At 38.6% G+C, this 17,841-nt stretch overlaps 2 protein-coding genes across 2 annotated transcripts; one reads left to right on the top strand and one right to left on the bottom strand.

Annotated features, from left to right (window-relative positions):
• Nucleotides 1–2,281: 2,281 nt before the first annotated feature.
• Nucleotides 2,282–4,593, bottom strand: LOC140587672 (uncharacterized). Its single transcript, XM_072709212.1, has 3 exons — nucleotides 3,775–4,593; nucleotides 3,540–3,685; nucleotides 2,282–3,433 (listed from the first exon to the last, which is right to left on the bottom strand). The coding sequence occupies exons 1-3, from the start codon at nucleotides 4,010–4,012 to the stop codon at nucleotides 2,741–2,743; spliced, it is 1,077 nt and encodes a 358-aa protein (XP_072565313.1). The 5' UTR covers nucleotides 4,013–4,593; the 3' UTR covers nucleotides 2,282–2,740.
• Nucleotides 4,594–5,825: 1,232 nt separating this feature from the next.
• Nucleotides 5,826–8,109, top strand: LOC140587671 (uncharacterized). Its single transcript, XM_072709211.1, has 3 exons — nucleotides 5,826–6,607; nucleotides 6,699–6,844; nucleotides 6,951–8,109. Exons 1-3 carry the CDS (start codon nucleotides 6,370–6,372, stop codon nucleotides 7,641–7,643), a joined length of 1,077 nt encoding a protein of 358 aa, XP_072565312.1. The 5' UTR covers nucleotides 5,826–6,369; the 3' UTR covers nucleotides 7,644–8,109.
• The last annotated feature ends 9,732 nt before the right edge of the window (nucleotides 8,110–17,841 follow it).

Genomic DNA, 17,841 nt, shown 5'->3' with positions numbered 1-17,841 from the left:
AATCAGAACCCTAAAAACACATCCCCCTGTCGGCGAATGTCTATACTGAGCTTAAACAAAATGTCCGCCTCAGAAAGGCGTCTTCGCCGCTATGCCGAATTAATGCTTAACCAGCTTATCCCTTTATGAAGTTAGTTTAGTCTAAATTAATAAATTCCACAGACTTAGCTCTTAAAGCATATAGCAGCAAACCTTTAACATACAACTAAAAACACCTTCGGCTGACAAAGAGCATATGATAACCCAATTAAAAAAGTAATAAAGTACAAATCCGACACTGACCAAAAAGCAATCATTTGCGTGCCGTTTGCGGTAAATTCCTTGTTGTAAACAATAACTACTAATCGAATTTTAATAACACAGAAGGATTTCAAACATCGCCTGGCTGTTTCAGAATGCTTCGTTTTTGCTTAACCCGATAACATGTCTTATTGTAGGCAGTCCGGGCTAAATGTTAGTAAACGAAAATAAAGTTTATTTATTTAAAACTGAGGTACGCCTATCTAAAATCCAACAACAAGCAATCCAGCGAAAGAGGAAATGCTGCTTTCTGAAACTGACCGCAGCCGTTCGTAAAACTATTTATATTCATGGCTATATTTCACTGTTTGCCCGCTTTTTAGTCTTCACCGAGTAGGCCTATAGTCAATTAAACCGCAGATAATACCTAAGTAATAACAGGCGCTCTAAAACTACTAAAACGTTAAAACTGGACTGCATTATGCGTCTAGTTTCGGTCGCAAACCTACAATCGATTTGTACGACAGACACGCGTATTTAATAAATGCTTCCCAGCGATTATTAATTGCTTTTATAAAACAAAGACCGAACTGAGAATGATACTAAAAAAAACCTTAGCACAACTTAAACCATCTAAAAACAGAAAACAGCAAGTCGTCAACAAACTACAATTAAAAAGATGTGTCGTCAGACAATATTACATAGCCTATATTCTTACCTCTTGCAACGCGACCAGCAAAATCAAAAAGACAAGCCTTGCTATGGCGGGGGAATGTGGTCACGTACGGCAGCCAATCAGAACCGTAAAAACACGTCCCCCTGTCGGCGAATGTCTACTGAGCTTAAACAAGAGAAAGGCGTCTTCGCCTATGCCCAATTAATGCTTAACCAGTTTATCCCTTTATGAAGTTAGTTTAGTCTAAATTAATAAATTCCACAGACTTAGCTCTTAAAGCATATAGCAGCAAACCTTTAACATACAACTAAAAACACCTTCGGCTGACAAAGAGCATATGATAACCCAATTAAAAAAGTAATAAAGTACAACTCCGACACTGACCAAAAAGCAATCATTTGCGTGCCGTTTGCGGTAAATCCCTTGTTGTAAACAATAACTACTAATCGAATTTTAATAACACAGAAGGATTCAAAACATCAAGATTTCAAACATCGCCTGGCTGTTTCAGAATGCTTCGTTTTTGCTTAACCCGATAACATGTCTTATTGTAGGCAGTCCGGGCTAAATGTTAGTAAACGAAAATAAAGTTTATTTATTTAAAACTGAGGTACGCCTATCTAAAACATTAAAACTGGACTGCATTATGCGTTTAGTTTCGGTCGCAAACCTACAATCGATTTGTACGACAGACACGCGTATTTAATAAACGCTTCCCAGCGATTATTAATTGCTTTTGTAAAACCAAGACTGAACTGAGAATGATACTAAAGAAACCTTAGCACAACTTAAACCATCTAAAAACAGAAAACACCAAATCGTAAACAAACTACAGTTAAAAAGATCTGCCGTCAGACAATATTACAAATACACTTACCTCTTGCAACGCCAGCAGCAAAATCTAAAATACAAGCCTTGTATAGCGGACACCTGGAAGCGGTCACGTACAGTACGGCAGCCAATTAGAACCGTAAAAACACGTCCCCCTGTCGGCGAATGTGTGTCAATATGTTGTAATTACATATTCTAAACTACAAACATTTTCTGATATATTAGACTGTGAAACTAACATATTTGGCAAGCTTGTAATAAGTGTAGTCTAACAAAATACAATTAAGCAAATCGCCTGCACTGTTCATTAGCTCAGAAAATGCGGGCTTTGACACAATTTAATGTTATGAAAATGAGCTATACAAATGAACAGTATATTTTCATGAGAGGTCGATTTGGCTACATACAGTATGTATATGCTCTCCTCTCAATAAATAGAACATTTTAAATCATAATGAAGTTCACAAACAAACATTCCCATAGTACGATTTGCCTTTAAACCCAAACAACTTCAAAAACATGAAACATTCACAGTCAATTTGACGTGGTTTTACTTTATAACACATAAAACACAAACCAAAATACAACCGAATTCGCCCTTCTCATGTAATACAAACTGTCATGTCACAAACAAATAGGTCAAACAAGAAGTAATGTACAGTACAATTAGTAGTCCCATACTACTGCCATTTACACAAACTTTATACAAAAAACTTCAAAACTTCACGCTCACAGCAACAGTAATGTACAGTACAAGTAGCCCTATACACCTGCTATTTACACAAACTTTATACAAAAAACTTCAAAACGTCACGCTCACAGCAACAGTAATGTACAGTACAAGTAGTCATATACTACTGCTATTTACACAAACTTTATACAAAAAACATCAAAACTTCACGCTCAGACTGTCAGAGCAACACAACAAACATATTAAACTAAAAACAGATCACGCTAATACAAAACAAACTACTCCGGCGAGTCATCACATCTCTAGCTAGACGAAGGGACTGCGCTATCTGCAATGTCTACAATAGAAGAAACGTTGCATTCGTCGTCAAAAGAGAACTGAAGGCATTCCTCAAAAAGAAGATGCTCTTCAATAGCTTCCTCTTTGTCCATTAATGATGTTATATTCCGTCGTTTTAAATAGTCCACCAGAGTACAGTGTCCGACAGTCAATGTATAATCTGCGCCGTCATCATTTTTCACTTTTAAAGTTCCGCGTAATACTTTTGAAAATGCCCCCGATTTCTGCAGCATCCTGCAGCTCTGGCATCGTGCAAACCTGCTCTGGCTGTCCCAAGTATCCTGCCGGCTTCCACACAGGGCACACTTCAGGCTTGCCTTAATCTCAGCTCCACATATGGAAGCCTTCACCGTCACAACCGATTCCTCTTCTTGTACAGCGTCCGCGTCTCCCACATCCAAATCGCAGATCTTCTCAATCATGCTCTCTACGGTTGTTGTTAGTTCCACTTTCCCTTCAAAAACTCTAGTCGAAAGCTCCGTAAAGACGTAAGATGAGTCAACCTCCACGTCATGGATCAGTCTCTCCCAAACGCAAAGACTCATCTGGGCAGTTCCATCAAAGACTGTGAATCTCTTCACCTCTTTGTCGCTGCCTCTAATGCTTACAGTTTTCTGCAATGACGCTGCCACGACCTTGGCTTTCACCAAAGGCACCTATAGGAATGAACACCAGTCATTACTTTTCTAAACTTCTCATCCAGAAATAGCGAAATTTTACAAAAGGTGTACATTGTCATTGCAAACTTATTCTTAAACGCACCTTCTTGCCTGCCGGCAGAGCTGTGACATCAACCAGTGTCTGCCTAACGGGTGCTGCAGGTTTCCGAAAAGGAAACGTCACCTTCGTTACAGACAGCTCGGTCAACTGGTTCCCCATCACGTCGAAGTCAGACGTGCCTTTAAAACCTACCAAAAAAAAAAAACCCAACAGACATTAATACATACTCAGTAACAACCATGTCCTGGAAAACTGTGCTCTGTAAAGCAATACTTACTCAAAGCCTTTCTGACATGTGTCAGGCGTATTGCCGTGCCATTATCTGAAGCTTGGCTGAACAGCGCACGCTTTCTCGGACTGAAGATGGTCACATCGTGAAATTCTTCACGTCCAGTCTGTAGTACAGCATTAAAAAAACCTCTGTTTTTAGTGGTGAATTTTAATGCTGAGATAGAGTGGATATAGCCACTGACTACGTCTGTGTCCATCCTCATTTTCTTCGCTGGAGTCTCCATGTCGAAAAAGCAATTAGAAAAACATGCAAAACACCCCAATATATATACTGCTGGGACATGCCATTAACCTCCCCTTATTACACGACTCTCTGGAATGCTTGATTCTGATTGGTCAGGTGAGACATTTGCAGGTTTGTTCTTTTCAAATAATAACCGCTCTTTTCAAATAATAACCGCTCCAAAGTAATAACGCATAGCCGCTACTACTTGTATGTTTAAAATGTTAGTCACATCGTACTATATCGTTTCGCCGAAAGATAAAAATGTTAATTTAAAACAAATATGCCAAGAAAATGTTTCAAATTCATATTCATATATTGTCTCGTGTAGAGTTAATGTTGTCTACACTGACTATAATTTATGTTTTTGTATTTGGGTACATATGTTTGTTCCTTATTTTATTTTTCCTTATTTATATAATTCTCTATGTCCGACATGGGGACTGCACCTAATTTAGTTGTACTTGTTACAATGACAATAAAGTTATTCTGATATTCATGTCCAGTTTTTTTCCTTATGTGGCAAGTAGCCGTGTAATAAACTGGATAATGTACAGGCAGCCGGTAATTATCGCGAAATAAGCCCCGACAGTGTGATACAAGAAGCGGAGAGTCTTGTATCATACTGAAGGGGCTTATTTCGCGATAACTACCGGCTGCCTGTACATTATCCCGCTTATTACACGACTCTCTGGAATGCTTGATTCTGATTGGTCAGTTGAGACATTTGCAGGTTCGTTCTTTTCAAATAATAACCGCTCTTTTCAAATAATAACCGCTCCAAAGTAATAATGCATAGCCGCTACTACTTGTATGTTTAAAATGTTAGTCACGTCGTACTATATCGTTTCGCGGAAAGATAAAAATGTTAATTTAAAACAAATATGCCAAGAAAATGTTTCAAATTCATATTCATATATTGTCTCGTGTAGAGTTAATGTTGTCTACACTGACTATAATTTATGTTTTTGTATTTGGGTACATATGTTTGTTCCTTATTTTATTTTTCCTTATTTATATAATTTTCTATGTCCGACATGGGGACTGCACCTAATTTCATTGTACTTGTCACAATGACAATAAAGTTATTCTGATATTCATGTCCAGTTTTTTTCCTTATGTGGCAAGTAGCCGTGTAATAAACTGGATAATGTACAGGCAGCCGGTAGTTATCGCGAAATAAGCCCCGACAGTGTGATCAGGACCCGACGCCAATGTTTCAAATTCATATTCATGTCCAGTTTTTTTCCTTATGTGGCAAGTAGCCGTGTAAGTAAGGGATAATGTACAGGCAGCCGGTAGTTATCGCGAAATAAGCCCCTTCAGTGTGATACAAGACCCTCCGCTTCTTGTATCACACTGAAGGGGCTTATTTCGCGATAATTAGTACAACGTGACTAACATTTTAAACATACAAGTAGTAGCGGCTAGGGGTTATTACTTTGGAGCGGTTATTATTTGAAAAGAGCGGTTATTATTTGAAAAGAACGAACCTGCAAATGTCTCAACTGACCAATCAGAATCAAGCATTCCAGAGAGTCGTGTAATAAGCGGGATAATGTACAGGCAGCCGGTAGTTATCGCGAAATAAGCCCCGACCGTGTGATCAGGACCCGACGCCAATGTTTCAAATTCATATTCATGTCCAGTTTTTTTCCTTATGTGGCAAGTAGCCGTGTAAGTAAGGGATAATGTACAGGCAGCCAGTAATTATCGCGAAATAAGCCCCTTCAGTGTGATACAAGACTCTCCGCTTCTTGTATCACACTGTCGGGGCTTATTTCGCGATAATTACCGGCTGCCTGTACATTATCCAGTTTATTACATGGCTACTTGCCACATAAGGAAAAAAACTGGACATGAATATCAGAATAACTTTATTGTCATTGTAACAAGTACAACTAAATTAGGTGCAGTCCCCATGTCGGACATAGAGAATTATATAAATAAGGAAAAATAAAATAAGGAACAAACATATGTACCCAAATACAAAAACATAAATTATAGTCAGTGTAGACAACATTAACTCTACACGAGACAATATATGAATATGAATTTGAAACATTTTCTTGGCATATTTGTTTTAAATTAACATTTTTATCTTTCGGCGAAACGATATAGTACGACGTGACTAACATTTTAAACATACAAGTAGTAGCGGCTATGCGTTATTACTTTGGAGCGGTTATTATTTGAAAAGAGCGGTTATTATTTGAAAAGAACAAACCTGCAAATGTCTCACCTGACCAATCAGAATCAAGCATTCCAGAGAGTCGTGTAATAAGGGGAGGTTAATGGCATGTCCCAGCAGTATATATATTGGGGTGTTTTGCATGTTTTTCTAATTGCTTTTTCGACATGGAGACTCCAGCGAAGAAAATGAGGATGGACACAGACGTAGTCAGTGGCTATATCCACTCTATCTCAGCATTAAAATTCACCACTAAAAACAGAGGTTTTTTTAATGCTGTACTACAGACTGGACGTGAAGAATTTCACGATGTGACCATCTTCAGTCCGAGAAAGCGTGCGCTGTTCAGCCAAGCTTCAGATAATGGCACGGCAATACGCCTGACACATGTCAGAAAGGCTTTGAGTAAGTATTGCTTTACAGAGCACAGTTTTCCAGGACATGGTTGTTACTGAGTATGTATTAATGTCTGTTGGTTTTTTTTTTTTTTTGGTAGGTTTTAAAGGCACGTCTGACTTCGACGTGATGGGGAACCAGTTGACCGAGCTGTCTGTAACGAAGGTGACGTTTCCTTTTCGGAAACCTGCAGCACCCGTTAGGCAGACACTGGTTGATGTCACAGCTCTGCCGGCAGGCAAGAAGGTGCGTTTAAGAATAAGTTTGCAATGACAATGTACACCTTTTGTAAAATTTCGCTATTTCTGGATGAGAAGTTTAGAAAAGTAATGACTGGTGTTCATTCCTATAGGTGCCTTTGGTGAAAGCCAAGGTCGTGGCAGCGTCATTGCAGAAAACTGTAAGCATTAGAGGCAGCGACAAAGAGGTGAAGAGATTCACAGTCTTTGATGGAACTGCCCAGATGAGTCTTTGCGTTTGGGAGAGACTGATCCATGACGTGGAGGTTGACTCATCTTACGTCTTTACGGAGCTTTCGACTAGAGTTTTTGAAGGGAAAGTGGAACTAACAACAACCGTAGAGAGCATGATTGAGAAGATCTGCGATTTGGATGTGGGAGACGCGGACGCTGTACAAGAAGAGGAATCGGTTGTGACGGTGAAGGCTTCCATATGTGGAGCTGAGATTAAGGCAAGCCTGAAGTGTGCCCTGTGTGGAAGCCGGCAGGATACTTGGGACAGCCAGAGCAGGTTTGCACGATGCCAGAGCTGCAGGATGCTGCAGAAATCGGGGGCATTTTCAAAAGTATTACGCGGAACTTTAAAAGTGAAAAATGATGACGGCGCAGATTATACATTGACTGTCGGACACTGTACTCTGGTGGACTATTTAAAACGACGGAATATAACATCATTAATGGACAAAGAGGAAGCTATTGAAGAGCATCTTCTTTTTGAGGAATGCCTTCAGTTCTCTTTTGACGACGAATGCAACGTTTCTTCTATTGTAGACATTGCAGATAGCGCAGTCCCTTCGTCTAGCTAGAGATGTGATGACTCGCCGGAGTAGTTTGTTTTGTATTAGCGTGTTCTGTTTTTAGTTTAATATGTTTGTTGTGTTGCTCTGACAGTCTGAGCGTGAAGTTTTGAGGTTTTTTGTATAAAGTTTGTGTAAATAGCAGTAGTATATGACTACTTGTACTGTACATTACTGTTGCTGTGAGCGTGACGTTTTGAAGTTTTTTGTATAAAGTTTGTGTAAATAGCAGGTGTATAGGGCTACTTGTACTGTACATTACTGTTGCTGTGAGCGTGAAGTTTTGAAGTTTTTTGTATAAAGTTTGTGTAAATGGCAGTAGTATGGGACTACTAATTGTACTGTACATTACTTCTTGTTTGACCTATTTATTTGTGACATGACAGTTTGTATTACATGAGAAGGGCGAATTCGGTTGTATTTTGGTTTGTGTTTTATGTGTTATAAAGTAAAACCACGTCAAATTGACTGTGAATGTTTCATGTTTTTGAAGTTGTTTGGGTTTAAAGGCAAATCGTACTATGGGAATGTTTGTTTGTGAACTTCATTATGATTTAAAATGTTCTATTTATTGAGAGGAGAGCATATACATACTGTATGTAGCCAAATCGACCTCTCATGAAAATATACTGTTCATTTGTATAGCGCATTTTCATAACATTAAATTGTGTCAAAGCCCGCATTTTCTGAGCTAATGAACAGTGCAGGCGATTTGCTTAATTGTATTTTGTTAGACTACACTTATTACAAGCTTGCCAAATATGTTAGTTTCACAGTCTAATATATCAGAAAATGTTTGTAGTTTAGAATATGTAATTACAACATATTGACACACATTTGCCGACAGGGGGACGTGTTTTTACGGTTCTAATTGGCTGCCGTACTGTACGTGACCGCTTCCAGGTGTCCGCTATACAAGGCTTGTATTTTAGATTTTGCTGCTGGCGTTGCAAGAGGTAAGTGTATTTGTAATATTGTCTGACGGCAGATCTTTTTAACTGTAGTTTGTTTACGATTTGGTGTTTTCTGTTTTTAGATGGTTTAAGTTGTGCTAAGGTTTCTTTAGTATCATTCTCAGTTCAGTCTTGGTTTTACAAAAGCAATTAATAATCGCTGGGAAGCGTTTATTAAATACGCGTGTCTGTCGTACAAATCGATTGTAGGTTTGCGACCGAAACTAAACGCATAATGCAGTCCAGTTTTAATGTTTTAGATAGGCGTACCTCAGTTTTAAATAAATAAACTTTATTTTCGTTTACTAACATTTAGCCCGGACTGCCTACAATAAGACATGTTATCGGGTTAAGCAAAAACGAAGCATTCTGAAACAGCCAGGCGATGTTTGAAATCTTGATGTTTTGAATCCTTCTGTGTTATTAAAATTCGATTAGTAGTTATTGTTTACAACAAGGGATTTACCGCAAACGGACGCAAATGATTGCTTTTTGGTCAGTGTCGGAGTTGTACTTTATTACTTTTTTAATTGGGTTATCATATGCTCTTTGTCAGCCGAAGGTGTTTTTAGTTGTATGTTAAAGGTTTGCTGCTATATGCTTTAAGAGCTAAGTCTGTGGAATTTATTAATTTAGACTAAACTAACTTCATAAAGGGATAAGCTGGTTAAGCATTAATTCGGCATATCGGCGAAGACGCCTTTCTCTTGTTTAAGCTCAGTAGACATTCGCCGACAGGGGGATGTGTTTTTACGGTTCTGATTGGCTGCCGTACGTGACCACATTCCCCCGCCACAGCAAGGCTTGTCTTTTTGATTTTGCTGGTCGCGTTGCAAGAGGTAAGAATATATGTAATATTGTCTGACGACATATCTTTTTAATTGTAGTTTGTTGACGACTTGCTGTTTTCTGTTTTTAGATGGTTTAAGTTATGCTAAGGTTTTTTTTAGTATCATTCTCAGTTCGGTCTTTGTTTTATAAAAGCAATTAATAATCGCTGGGAAGCATTTATTAAATACGCGTGTCTGTCGTACAAATCGACTGTAGGTTTGCGACCGAAACTAGACGCATAATGCAGTCCAGTTTTAACGTTTTAGTAGTTTTAGAGCGCCTGTTATTACTTAGGTATTATCTGCGGTTTAATTGACTATAGGCCTACTCGGTGAAGACTAAAAAGCGGACAAACAGTGAAATATAGCCATGAATATAAATAGTTTTACGAACGGCTGGGGTCAGTTTCAGAAAGCAGCATTTCCTCTTTCGCTGGATTGCTTGTTGTTGGATTTTAGATAGGCGTACCTCAGTTTTAAATAAATAAACTTTATTTTCGTTTACTAACATTTAGCCCGGACTGCCTACAATAAGACATGTTATCGGGTTAAGCAAAAACGAAGCATTCTGAAACAGCCAGGCGATGTTTGAATCCTTCTGTGTTATTAAAATTCGATTAGTAGTTATTGTTTACAACAAGGGATTTACCGCAAACGGCACGCAAATGATTGCTTTTTGGTCAGTGTCGGAGTTGTACTTTATTACTTTTTTAATTGGGTTATCTAGGGTGACCAGATAATCCATGTCAGGGAGGACACATTGAGCTAGGACAGGATTTGTAAAATACCATTTAAATTAAAAGGACCTGGATCTCAGTTAAGCACCGAATTCTTGCTGTGTGCTGATTGATCAGTCTCCTATAATCATGCATATGCCACTAATGTTAATGTGTAACAGCTGGATGAGTTTTTCAATCAAACCAGTCAAAGCACAAGAAGAAGTGAGCTATTTAGCCAAACACAGGTGCCTTTCAGTTTTAAAGTAGTTTGTAAAACCTGGAGTAGCTTAAAGTGTCCTCCCTGACATGGATTATCTGGTCAGCCTAGGTTATCATATGCTCTTTGTCAGCCGAAGGTGTTTTTAGTTGTATGTTAAAGGTTTGCTGCTATATGCTTTAAGAGCTAAGTCTGTTGAATTTATTAATTTAGACTAAACTAACTTCATAAAGGGATAAACTGGTTAAGCATTAATTCGGCTTATTACATGGCTCTCTGGAATGCTTGATTCTGATTGGTCAGTTGAGACATTTGCAGGTTCGTTCTTTTCAAATAACCTCTCCAAAGTAATAACGCATGGTCACGTGGTACTATATCGTTTCGCGGAAGGGTAAAAATGCTAATTTAAAACAAATATGCCAATAAAATGTTTCAAATTTATATTGATGTCCAGGTTTTTTCCTTATGTGACAAATAGCTGTGTAATAAGCGGTATAATGTACAGGCAGCCGGTAGTCATCGCGAAATAAGCCCCTTCAGTGTGATACAAGGCCCTCCGCTTCGCGTCGGGTCCTGATCACACTGTCGGGGCTTATTTCTGCGATAACTACCGGCTGACTGTACATTATCCCTTACATAGCGGCGAAGACGCCTTTCTGTGGCGGACATTTTGTTTGTGCTCAGTAGACATTCGCCAAAAGGGGGACATGTTTTTACGGTTCTGATTGGCTGCCGTACGTGACCGCTTTCCGGTGTCCGCCATTGCAAGGCTTGTCTTTTAGATTTTGCTGCTGGCATTGCAAGAGGTAAGAATATCTGTAATATTGTCTGACGGCACATCTTTTTAATTGTAGTTTGTTGACGATTTGCTGTTTTCTGTTTTTAGATGGTTTAAGTTATGCTAATGTTTTTTTAGTATCATTCTCATTTAGGTCTTGGTTTTATAAAAGCAATTAATAATCGCTGGGAAGCAGCCACACCAGCCGCAATAATCGCTGGCCACCAGCCACACCCAAACCATACAGGTGCCATGGCCATTTCAATCAGACAGCTATATCTCAGGCATGCCTCAGCCAATCATCACCAAACTTTAATATGTCGTGTAGGATAGTACTCCGGAAGGGCCGTCCAAATTTGGTGCCGATCGGTCAAACGGGGGCGCTACAACCACTGTCCATATATTTCTAAGACCCACCTTAGCAAATTAAGCTGAAATGTCCTTATTTCTCATAAAACCTTGAAAGAAGTGTTACCTTTCCCTTCACCTGAGTCTATATTTTTTATTTGCTTTAATTTTTCACCAATTTGCCTCATAGAACATTATCAGACTTAATTTACACATAAGAAGGCCTGAAAGTATTGAATACAATTTCTAAAATGGAGCGCTGACTCCACCTGCTGGCCACACTATTTCCATGCCCATTTCATTCAAATAGCTATATCTCTGGCGTGCTTCATCCAATCCTCACAAAATTTGACGCACATCTGTGTTACTAGACTTCAGAAATACCTTCCAAGTTTGGTGGCAATCGGTCAAACGGGGGCACTACAGCCACTGTCCTACTATGTCTAAGACCAACCTTGGTTAATGCAGCTGAAATCTGCTTATTGTTTATTTAAAAATTAAAATATTAATCACCTTTCCCTTCATCTGAGTCCATATTTTTAATCTGCTTATATTTTCCTGCCATTTGACTTTTACAAATCTTTCAAACTTCAATCTTTCTTCAGGCTGTGTACACTGCAGCAATTACAATTTTATAATAAATTGGCCAGCAGGTGGAGTCAGCGCTCCATTTCAATAATGCCTTCAATACTTTTAGCCTTTCTCCTGTCTAAATGTACGACCTAGAATAGGATACAGCATGATATTACTGCTGTTACATGTCACACTACGCAACTCAGCACTTTGTTAAGAATATGCAACACAGCCTATGTTTACACAGGCAGTATAACAAAGCAACTCTGTAATATCTAGACTTACCAGACCAGGTATGAAGGTCCCTAAATCTACCAACTAGTCAGGCCATCTGACCCAAACCATGCATTCAGTCAGGCTAAGGCACTCCACCACAGGGTTCTACATTCTGTCCTACATTTGCTGACCTTTTAGACCGATAATATTTAATCTATATCCTGATTTCTACCTACTACTGAGACCATCTGACCAAAATAATGCATTCAGTCAGGTTCAGGCACTACACCACAGGGTTCTACATTCTTTCCTACATTTCCTGACCTGTTAGACCGACACTAAACAATCTCCATCCTGATTTCTACCTGCTACTCAAACCATCTGACTGAAACAAGTTCTGTTCTGTCTGACATCTGCTGACCTGTAGTTCTGTCTGACTTGTTAGTACCCTCCTCTACAGTTTGCCCTACATCTCCTGTCGCAATAGAGCTACACTAAATCTGCATCCTGTTATGGCAGTCTAATTCTGTCTGACTTTCTACTACCCTGGTCACCAGTCCTCTGCCGTTATTGCTCTATTACTTGTCCTACCTGTCCTACTTGTCCTACCTGTCCTACTTTTCATACCCTTTGGACCCTTCAGTAACTGCCTGCAGTTTCTAGTTATTATTATTATTTTTCGCGCCCTAAAACTGAATGCACAGCCTAAACCGTAAGTGCTAGACCAACCAAAATTGGTAATATGATGTCAATTCCTACCCGCTACTCAGATTCTCTGACCCAGGCCTGTCAGCCAGATGGGGGCGCTCTAGCGCCCCCCAACGCGTTTCAATCCATAGCTCCTGTCCTATTAGTCCTATAATTGAAATTATTTTTTCTGCTGATACAGACAGCTTTGCTCTACCAACTTGCTATTTGGACTATGAAGCTCCGCCTACTTAGATTTTTTGCTAATTTGCATAATTTGTGAAACTGACTTCTGCCTTCAAGTCCTACAATATTGGACCAAATCAGACAAATGAGGTGTCAAACCGATCAGTCCACTTAGCTGATTAAAATAGATTCAAGAAAGTCTGACATTTGTCTATTTTATGGCCACTACCCATGCCCAAATCCCACCTAAATTTGGCCTATTTCAGTCTGAATGCTATAACTTCTCCATACCTTAGCCTACCTGAACCAAACTTACAATCCAACCTCCCTGCTCTATCATGGGGTCAACATACAATGCGGCCCACATTTCGTCAATAGGGGGCGCTACAACTAATAACTGCCAATATCTCCTGAATGCCTTAACCAATCTAATTGAAATTTGGCAGATATGTACTATGTACAAGCCTGAGGTCAGAGAAGTAAAATGGCAGTCATTAGTTGTAAAATCCTGGCCACCATTAGCCAATCAAAATCAAGCAGCCATTTGACCAGCTAAACAATGAGCAATCCAAACCAAATTTTGGTTATACATTTGTATTGTGACCCTGAGCCCACCCTGTAAAGGACATGTCAATCTGCCATATGGGGGCGCTACAGCACATTTCTGCCTATTTCTCCTGAACTGTTAATTATAAAATTGACAATTGTTGCTTAAGCTATCCACTAGCTCATGACAAATTTAATCGTATAAAGAACTTCATCATATCTCTTGCCATTTTTGCCTATTTTGTAAAAGTCTTAAAACAGTACTTTTTTCTTATCCTCCTAGGATTTTCACCAAACCTACACAAATCTGGTATCATTTAAATCAGGAGACAGTCCCTATATAAAATTATTAAAAAAATCATAAACTTTCCATGAGGTATGGCCACCAGCCACACCCAAACCATAGTGGTGCCACACCCATTTCAATCAGACAGCTATATCTCAGGCCTGCCTCAACCAATCATCATCAAACTTAAATATATAATGTAGGATATTACTGGAGAAGGGCCCTCCAAATTTGGTGCCGATCAGTCAAACGGGGGTGCTACAGCAATATAACATCACTGTATAAACTGCAAAATCAGCTCAACTTACATTTATCTCATTTTTGATCCAGTGACATATTACTGGTTAAAATCTTTTGCCCTGCAAGTTCTGTGAGTCATGTCAAATCAAGAAATATGCAATGTCCCATGATAGTCATTTGCATTCCCTTGTCATATTTAAAAACTTAATAAATAACATATTACTGTAACTACTGCAATGTCCATCCTAAGTAGGTCAATCTGGTAGTATAAAAATCAGGACACTGCCCATATGTATAATTTATAAAGATAACTTCACTTGCCTGTACAGTATAGCCACCAGCCACACTGAACCTACAGCATTTCCATGATCATTTCAATCAAACAGCTAAATCAGAGGAATACTTCATCTGATCATCACCAAATTTGACCCACTAATGTACCACTGCACCTCAGACAGACCGTCCAAATTTGGTGCTGATCGGTCAAATGGGGGCGTGACAGCCACTGTCCATATATGTGTAAGACCCACCTTAGCAGATTCAGCTGAAATGTCCTTATTCCTCATGAAACCTTCAAATAATTGTTACCTTTCCCTTCAGCTGAGTCCATATTTTTAATTTCCTTTCATTTTTCACCAATTTGCCTTATACAACATTATCAGACTTCATTTACAAATGAGAAGGTCAGAAAGCATTTAATATCATTTCTAAAATGGAGCGCTGACTCCACCTGCTGGCCACACCATTTCCATTCCCATTTCATTCAAACAGCTAAATCTCAGGCATGCTTCATCCGATCCTTACAAAATTTGATTCACTACCTTGGGTAATTCAGCTGAAATATCCTTCATAATACTTTCAAGGAATTAACTTTCCCTTCACCTCAGTCCATATTTTTAAGCTCCTTTCATTTTTCTGCTATTTGACTCATAGAAAATTATCAGATTTTATTTATAAGCCAGGCAGTATATATTGCAGATTTTTCGCTTTTTTGTATTAAATTGGCCAGTAGGTGGAGATGGTGCTCTATTTATATTGCAGTTTTTTAGATTTTTTTTTATAGATTAGCCAGCAGGTGTAGTTCGTCCTGTATTTCATTAATGGCATTAAATTCTTTCAGGGCTTCTTATGTCTAGAATACTTTACAAATGCAATAAGCCAGTTGTTTTTTTTAATATACAAGACAGCATGTGTTCACTGAGGTACTATAAAGTAAGCTTAACTTGTATGATCTAGACTTAAAATATTAGGTATGCAGGTGCCTATTTCTACCGTCTACTTAGACCATCTGACACAAAAAACAAATTCTTTTGGGCTGAGGCACTTCAGCAAATGGTTATATATTGTATCTTATATTGTTGTACTAAGGCTGCTTCTGCTAATGGCAGTAGTCAAACTGCCACACCAGGGACTGCATGCTACCAATTATCAAATGTAGCGCTAACTCCACCTGCTGGCCTCACTATTTCCATACCGAATTCATCAAGTCTGCTAAACCTCATTGATACTTCATCGAATTCGCACAAAATTTGACTCACTTCTGTAGCACTGGACTATGAATAGACCATCTAACTTTGGTGACATTCGGTTAAATGGGGGCGCTTCTGCCACTGTCAAAATGTATTAATAGTTAATGCAGCTGAAATTTATTTTTCATCAAACCTTCAAAGATTATTGACATTTTCATTTCATTTCACTTTTAGAAATGTATCAAAGTTCAGAGATACTTCAGGCTGTGTACAGTGCAACAATTGCAATTTCTTCCAACAGCTAGTCACCACATGTCCCTTCTGTTTCTGATCTACCCTCTTCCGTTTATCGTACCTTAATCAACATATCAAAGTCAATGTTCAAAATATCAGGTATTATCTTATCATAGAAGCATTTTCTACTTTTTCTGACTATTTAAAAACATTGGCCATCAGTTACAGTCTGTACTTCATTTCCAATTTAGCCAATGTCATAACATGTCTAAGACCAACCTTCGATAATGCAGCTGAAATTAGCTTATTTCTCATGAAATATTAAAAATTAATCATCTTTCCCCTCATCTCAGTCCATATTATTAAATTGCTTTCATTTTCCAGCCATTTCACTTTTAGAAATCTATCAAACTTCAGTGATGTACACTGCAGCAATTTCAATTTTTTCCAACAACTAGTCACCACATGTCCGTTCTTTCTCATCTACCATTTTCCTACTTTCTGTCTATTTAAATGCATTGGCCATCCGTTACAGTCTGTACTTCATTTCCAATTTAGCCACCGTCATAATATGTCTAAGACCAACCTTGGTTAATGCAGCTGACATCTCCTTATTGTTTATTTAAACATTTAAATATTAATCACCTTTCCCTTCATCTAAGTCCATATTTTTAATCTCATATATTACTGCCATTTAACTTTTAGAAATCTATCAAACTTCAATGTTACTTCAGCCTATGTACACTGCAGCAATTGCAATATTTCTCCAACAACTAGTCACCACATATCCCTTCTATTTCTCATCTACCCTTTTCCCTTTATTGTACCTTGATAAACATTTCTACAGTAATGTTCAAATGTTAGTTATCATCTCATAGTAGCATTTCCTATTTTCTGATTATTTAAATGCATTGCTCATCAATTACAGTCTGTACTTCATTTACAATAATTAGTGAACTTCTAATCTTATGCCATTCACTTCATTCCTCTTCATTGCTTCTGTCCATTTGCTTTGGACCCGATTGTCACTGCTTGCAGTTATCTTTATTATTATTTTTTTCCTGCCGTAAAACTGAATGTACAGCCTAAACCGTAAGAGCTAGACCAACCAAACTTGGTAATATGATGTCAATTCCTACCCGCTACTCAGATTCTCTGACCCAGGCCTGTCAGCCAGATGGGGGCGCTCTAGCGCCCCCCAATGCGTTTCAGTCCATATCTACTGTCCTATTAGTCCTATTATTGAAATTACTTTTTCTGCTGATACAGACAGCTTTGCTCTACCAACTTGCCATTTGGACTATGAAGCTCCGCCTACTTTGATTTTTTGCTAATTTGCATAATTTGCAAATCCTATTTCTGCCCTCAAGTCCTACCCCGTCTGTCCAAATCAGACATATTAGGTGTCAAACCAATCAGTTCTTTGAGCTGATCAAGACTTATTAAAAAAAATCCTAAAATTTCTCTATCATATGGTCTTCAGCCACGCCCAAACTTTGCATGAATTTGGCCAGTTTCAGTCTGATTGCTATAACTTGGCTCTGCTTTAACCAATCTTAACCAAATTTGAAATCTTTCCTCCCAGCGCGATTCTGGGGACTATATATAAAGCTGGCCCCATTTCATCAATAGGGGGCGCTACAACTAAAAACTACCAATATCTCCTGACTGCCTTGACCAATCAAACTAAAATTTGGCAAATCCATACTACGACCAATTCTGAGATCAGACATATATCATAGTAGTCATTGATCATAAAATCATGGTCATTATCAGCCAATCAAATTGAAGCAGCCATTTGACAGGCTAAACAATACCGAATCTCAACCAAAACAGGCTGTCACATTTGATTCCTGAACCTTAGCATACCCTGTTAAGGACACCGCAATCAGCCAGATGGGGGCGCTACAGCAACAAGTTTTGCA

This window comes from Paramormyrops kingsleyae, chromosome 2, assembly GCF_048594095.1.
Source record: "Paramormyrops kingsleyae isolate MSU_618 chromosome 2, PKINGS_0.4, whole genome shotgun sequence".
Lineage (NCBI taxonomy): Eukaryota > Metazoa > Chordata > Actinopteri > Osteoglossiformes > Mormyridae > Paramormyrops > Paramormyrops kingsleyae.
This window is presented reverse-complemented; position numbering and strand designations above follow the sequence as displayed.

Coding starts and splice junctions, on each gene's coding strand:
- LOC140587672 (XM_072709212.1), bottom strand. CDS start 4,012: ATGGAGACTCCAGCGAAGAAAATGAGGATGGACACAGACGTAGTCAGT. Junction 3,686..3,774: donor ACATGTCAGAAAGGCTTTGA/GTAAGTATTGCT, acceptor TTTTTTTGGTAG/GTTTTAAAGGCACGTCTGAC. Junction 3,434..3,539: donor CTCTGCCGGCAGGCAAGAAG/GTGCGTTTAAGA, acceptor TCATTCCTATAG/GTGCCTTTGGTGAAAGCCAA.
- LOC140587671 (XM_072709211.1), top strand. CDS start 6,370: ATGGAGACTCCAGCGAAGAAAATGAGGATGGACACAGACGTAGTCAGT. Junction 6,608..6,698: donor ACATGTCAGAAAGGCTTTGA/GTAAGTATTGCT, acceptor TTTTTTTGGTAG/GTTTTAAAGGCACGTCTGAC. Junction 6,845..6,950: donor CTCTGCCGGCAGGCAAGAAG/GTGCGTTTAAGA, acceptor TCATTCCTATAG/GTGCCTTTGGTGAAAGCCAA.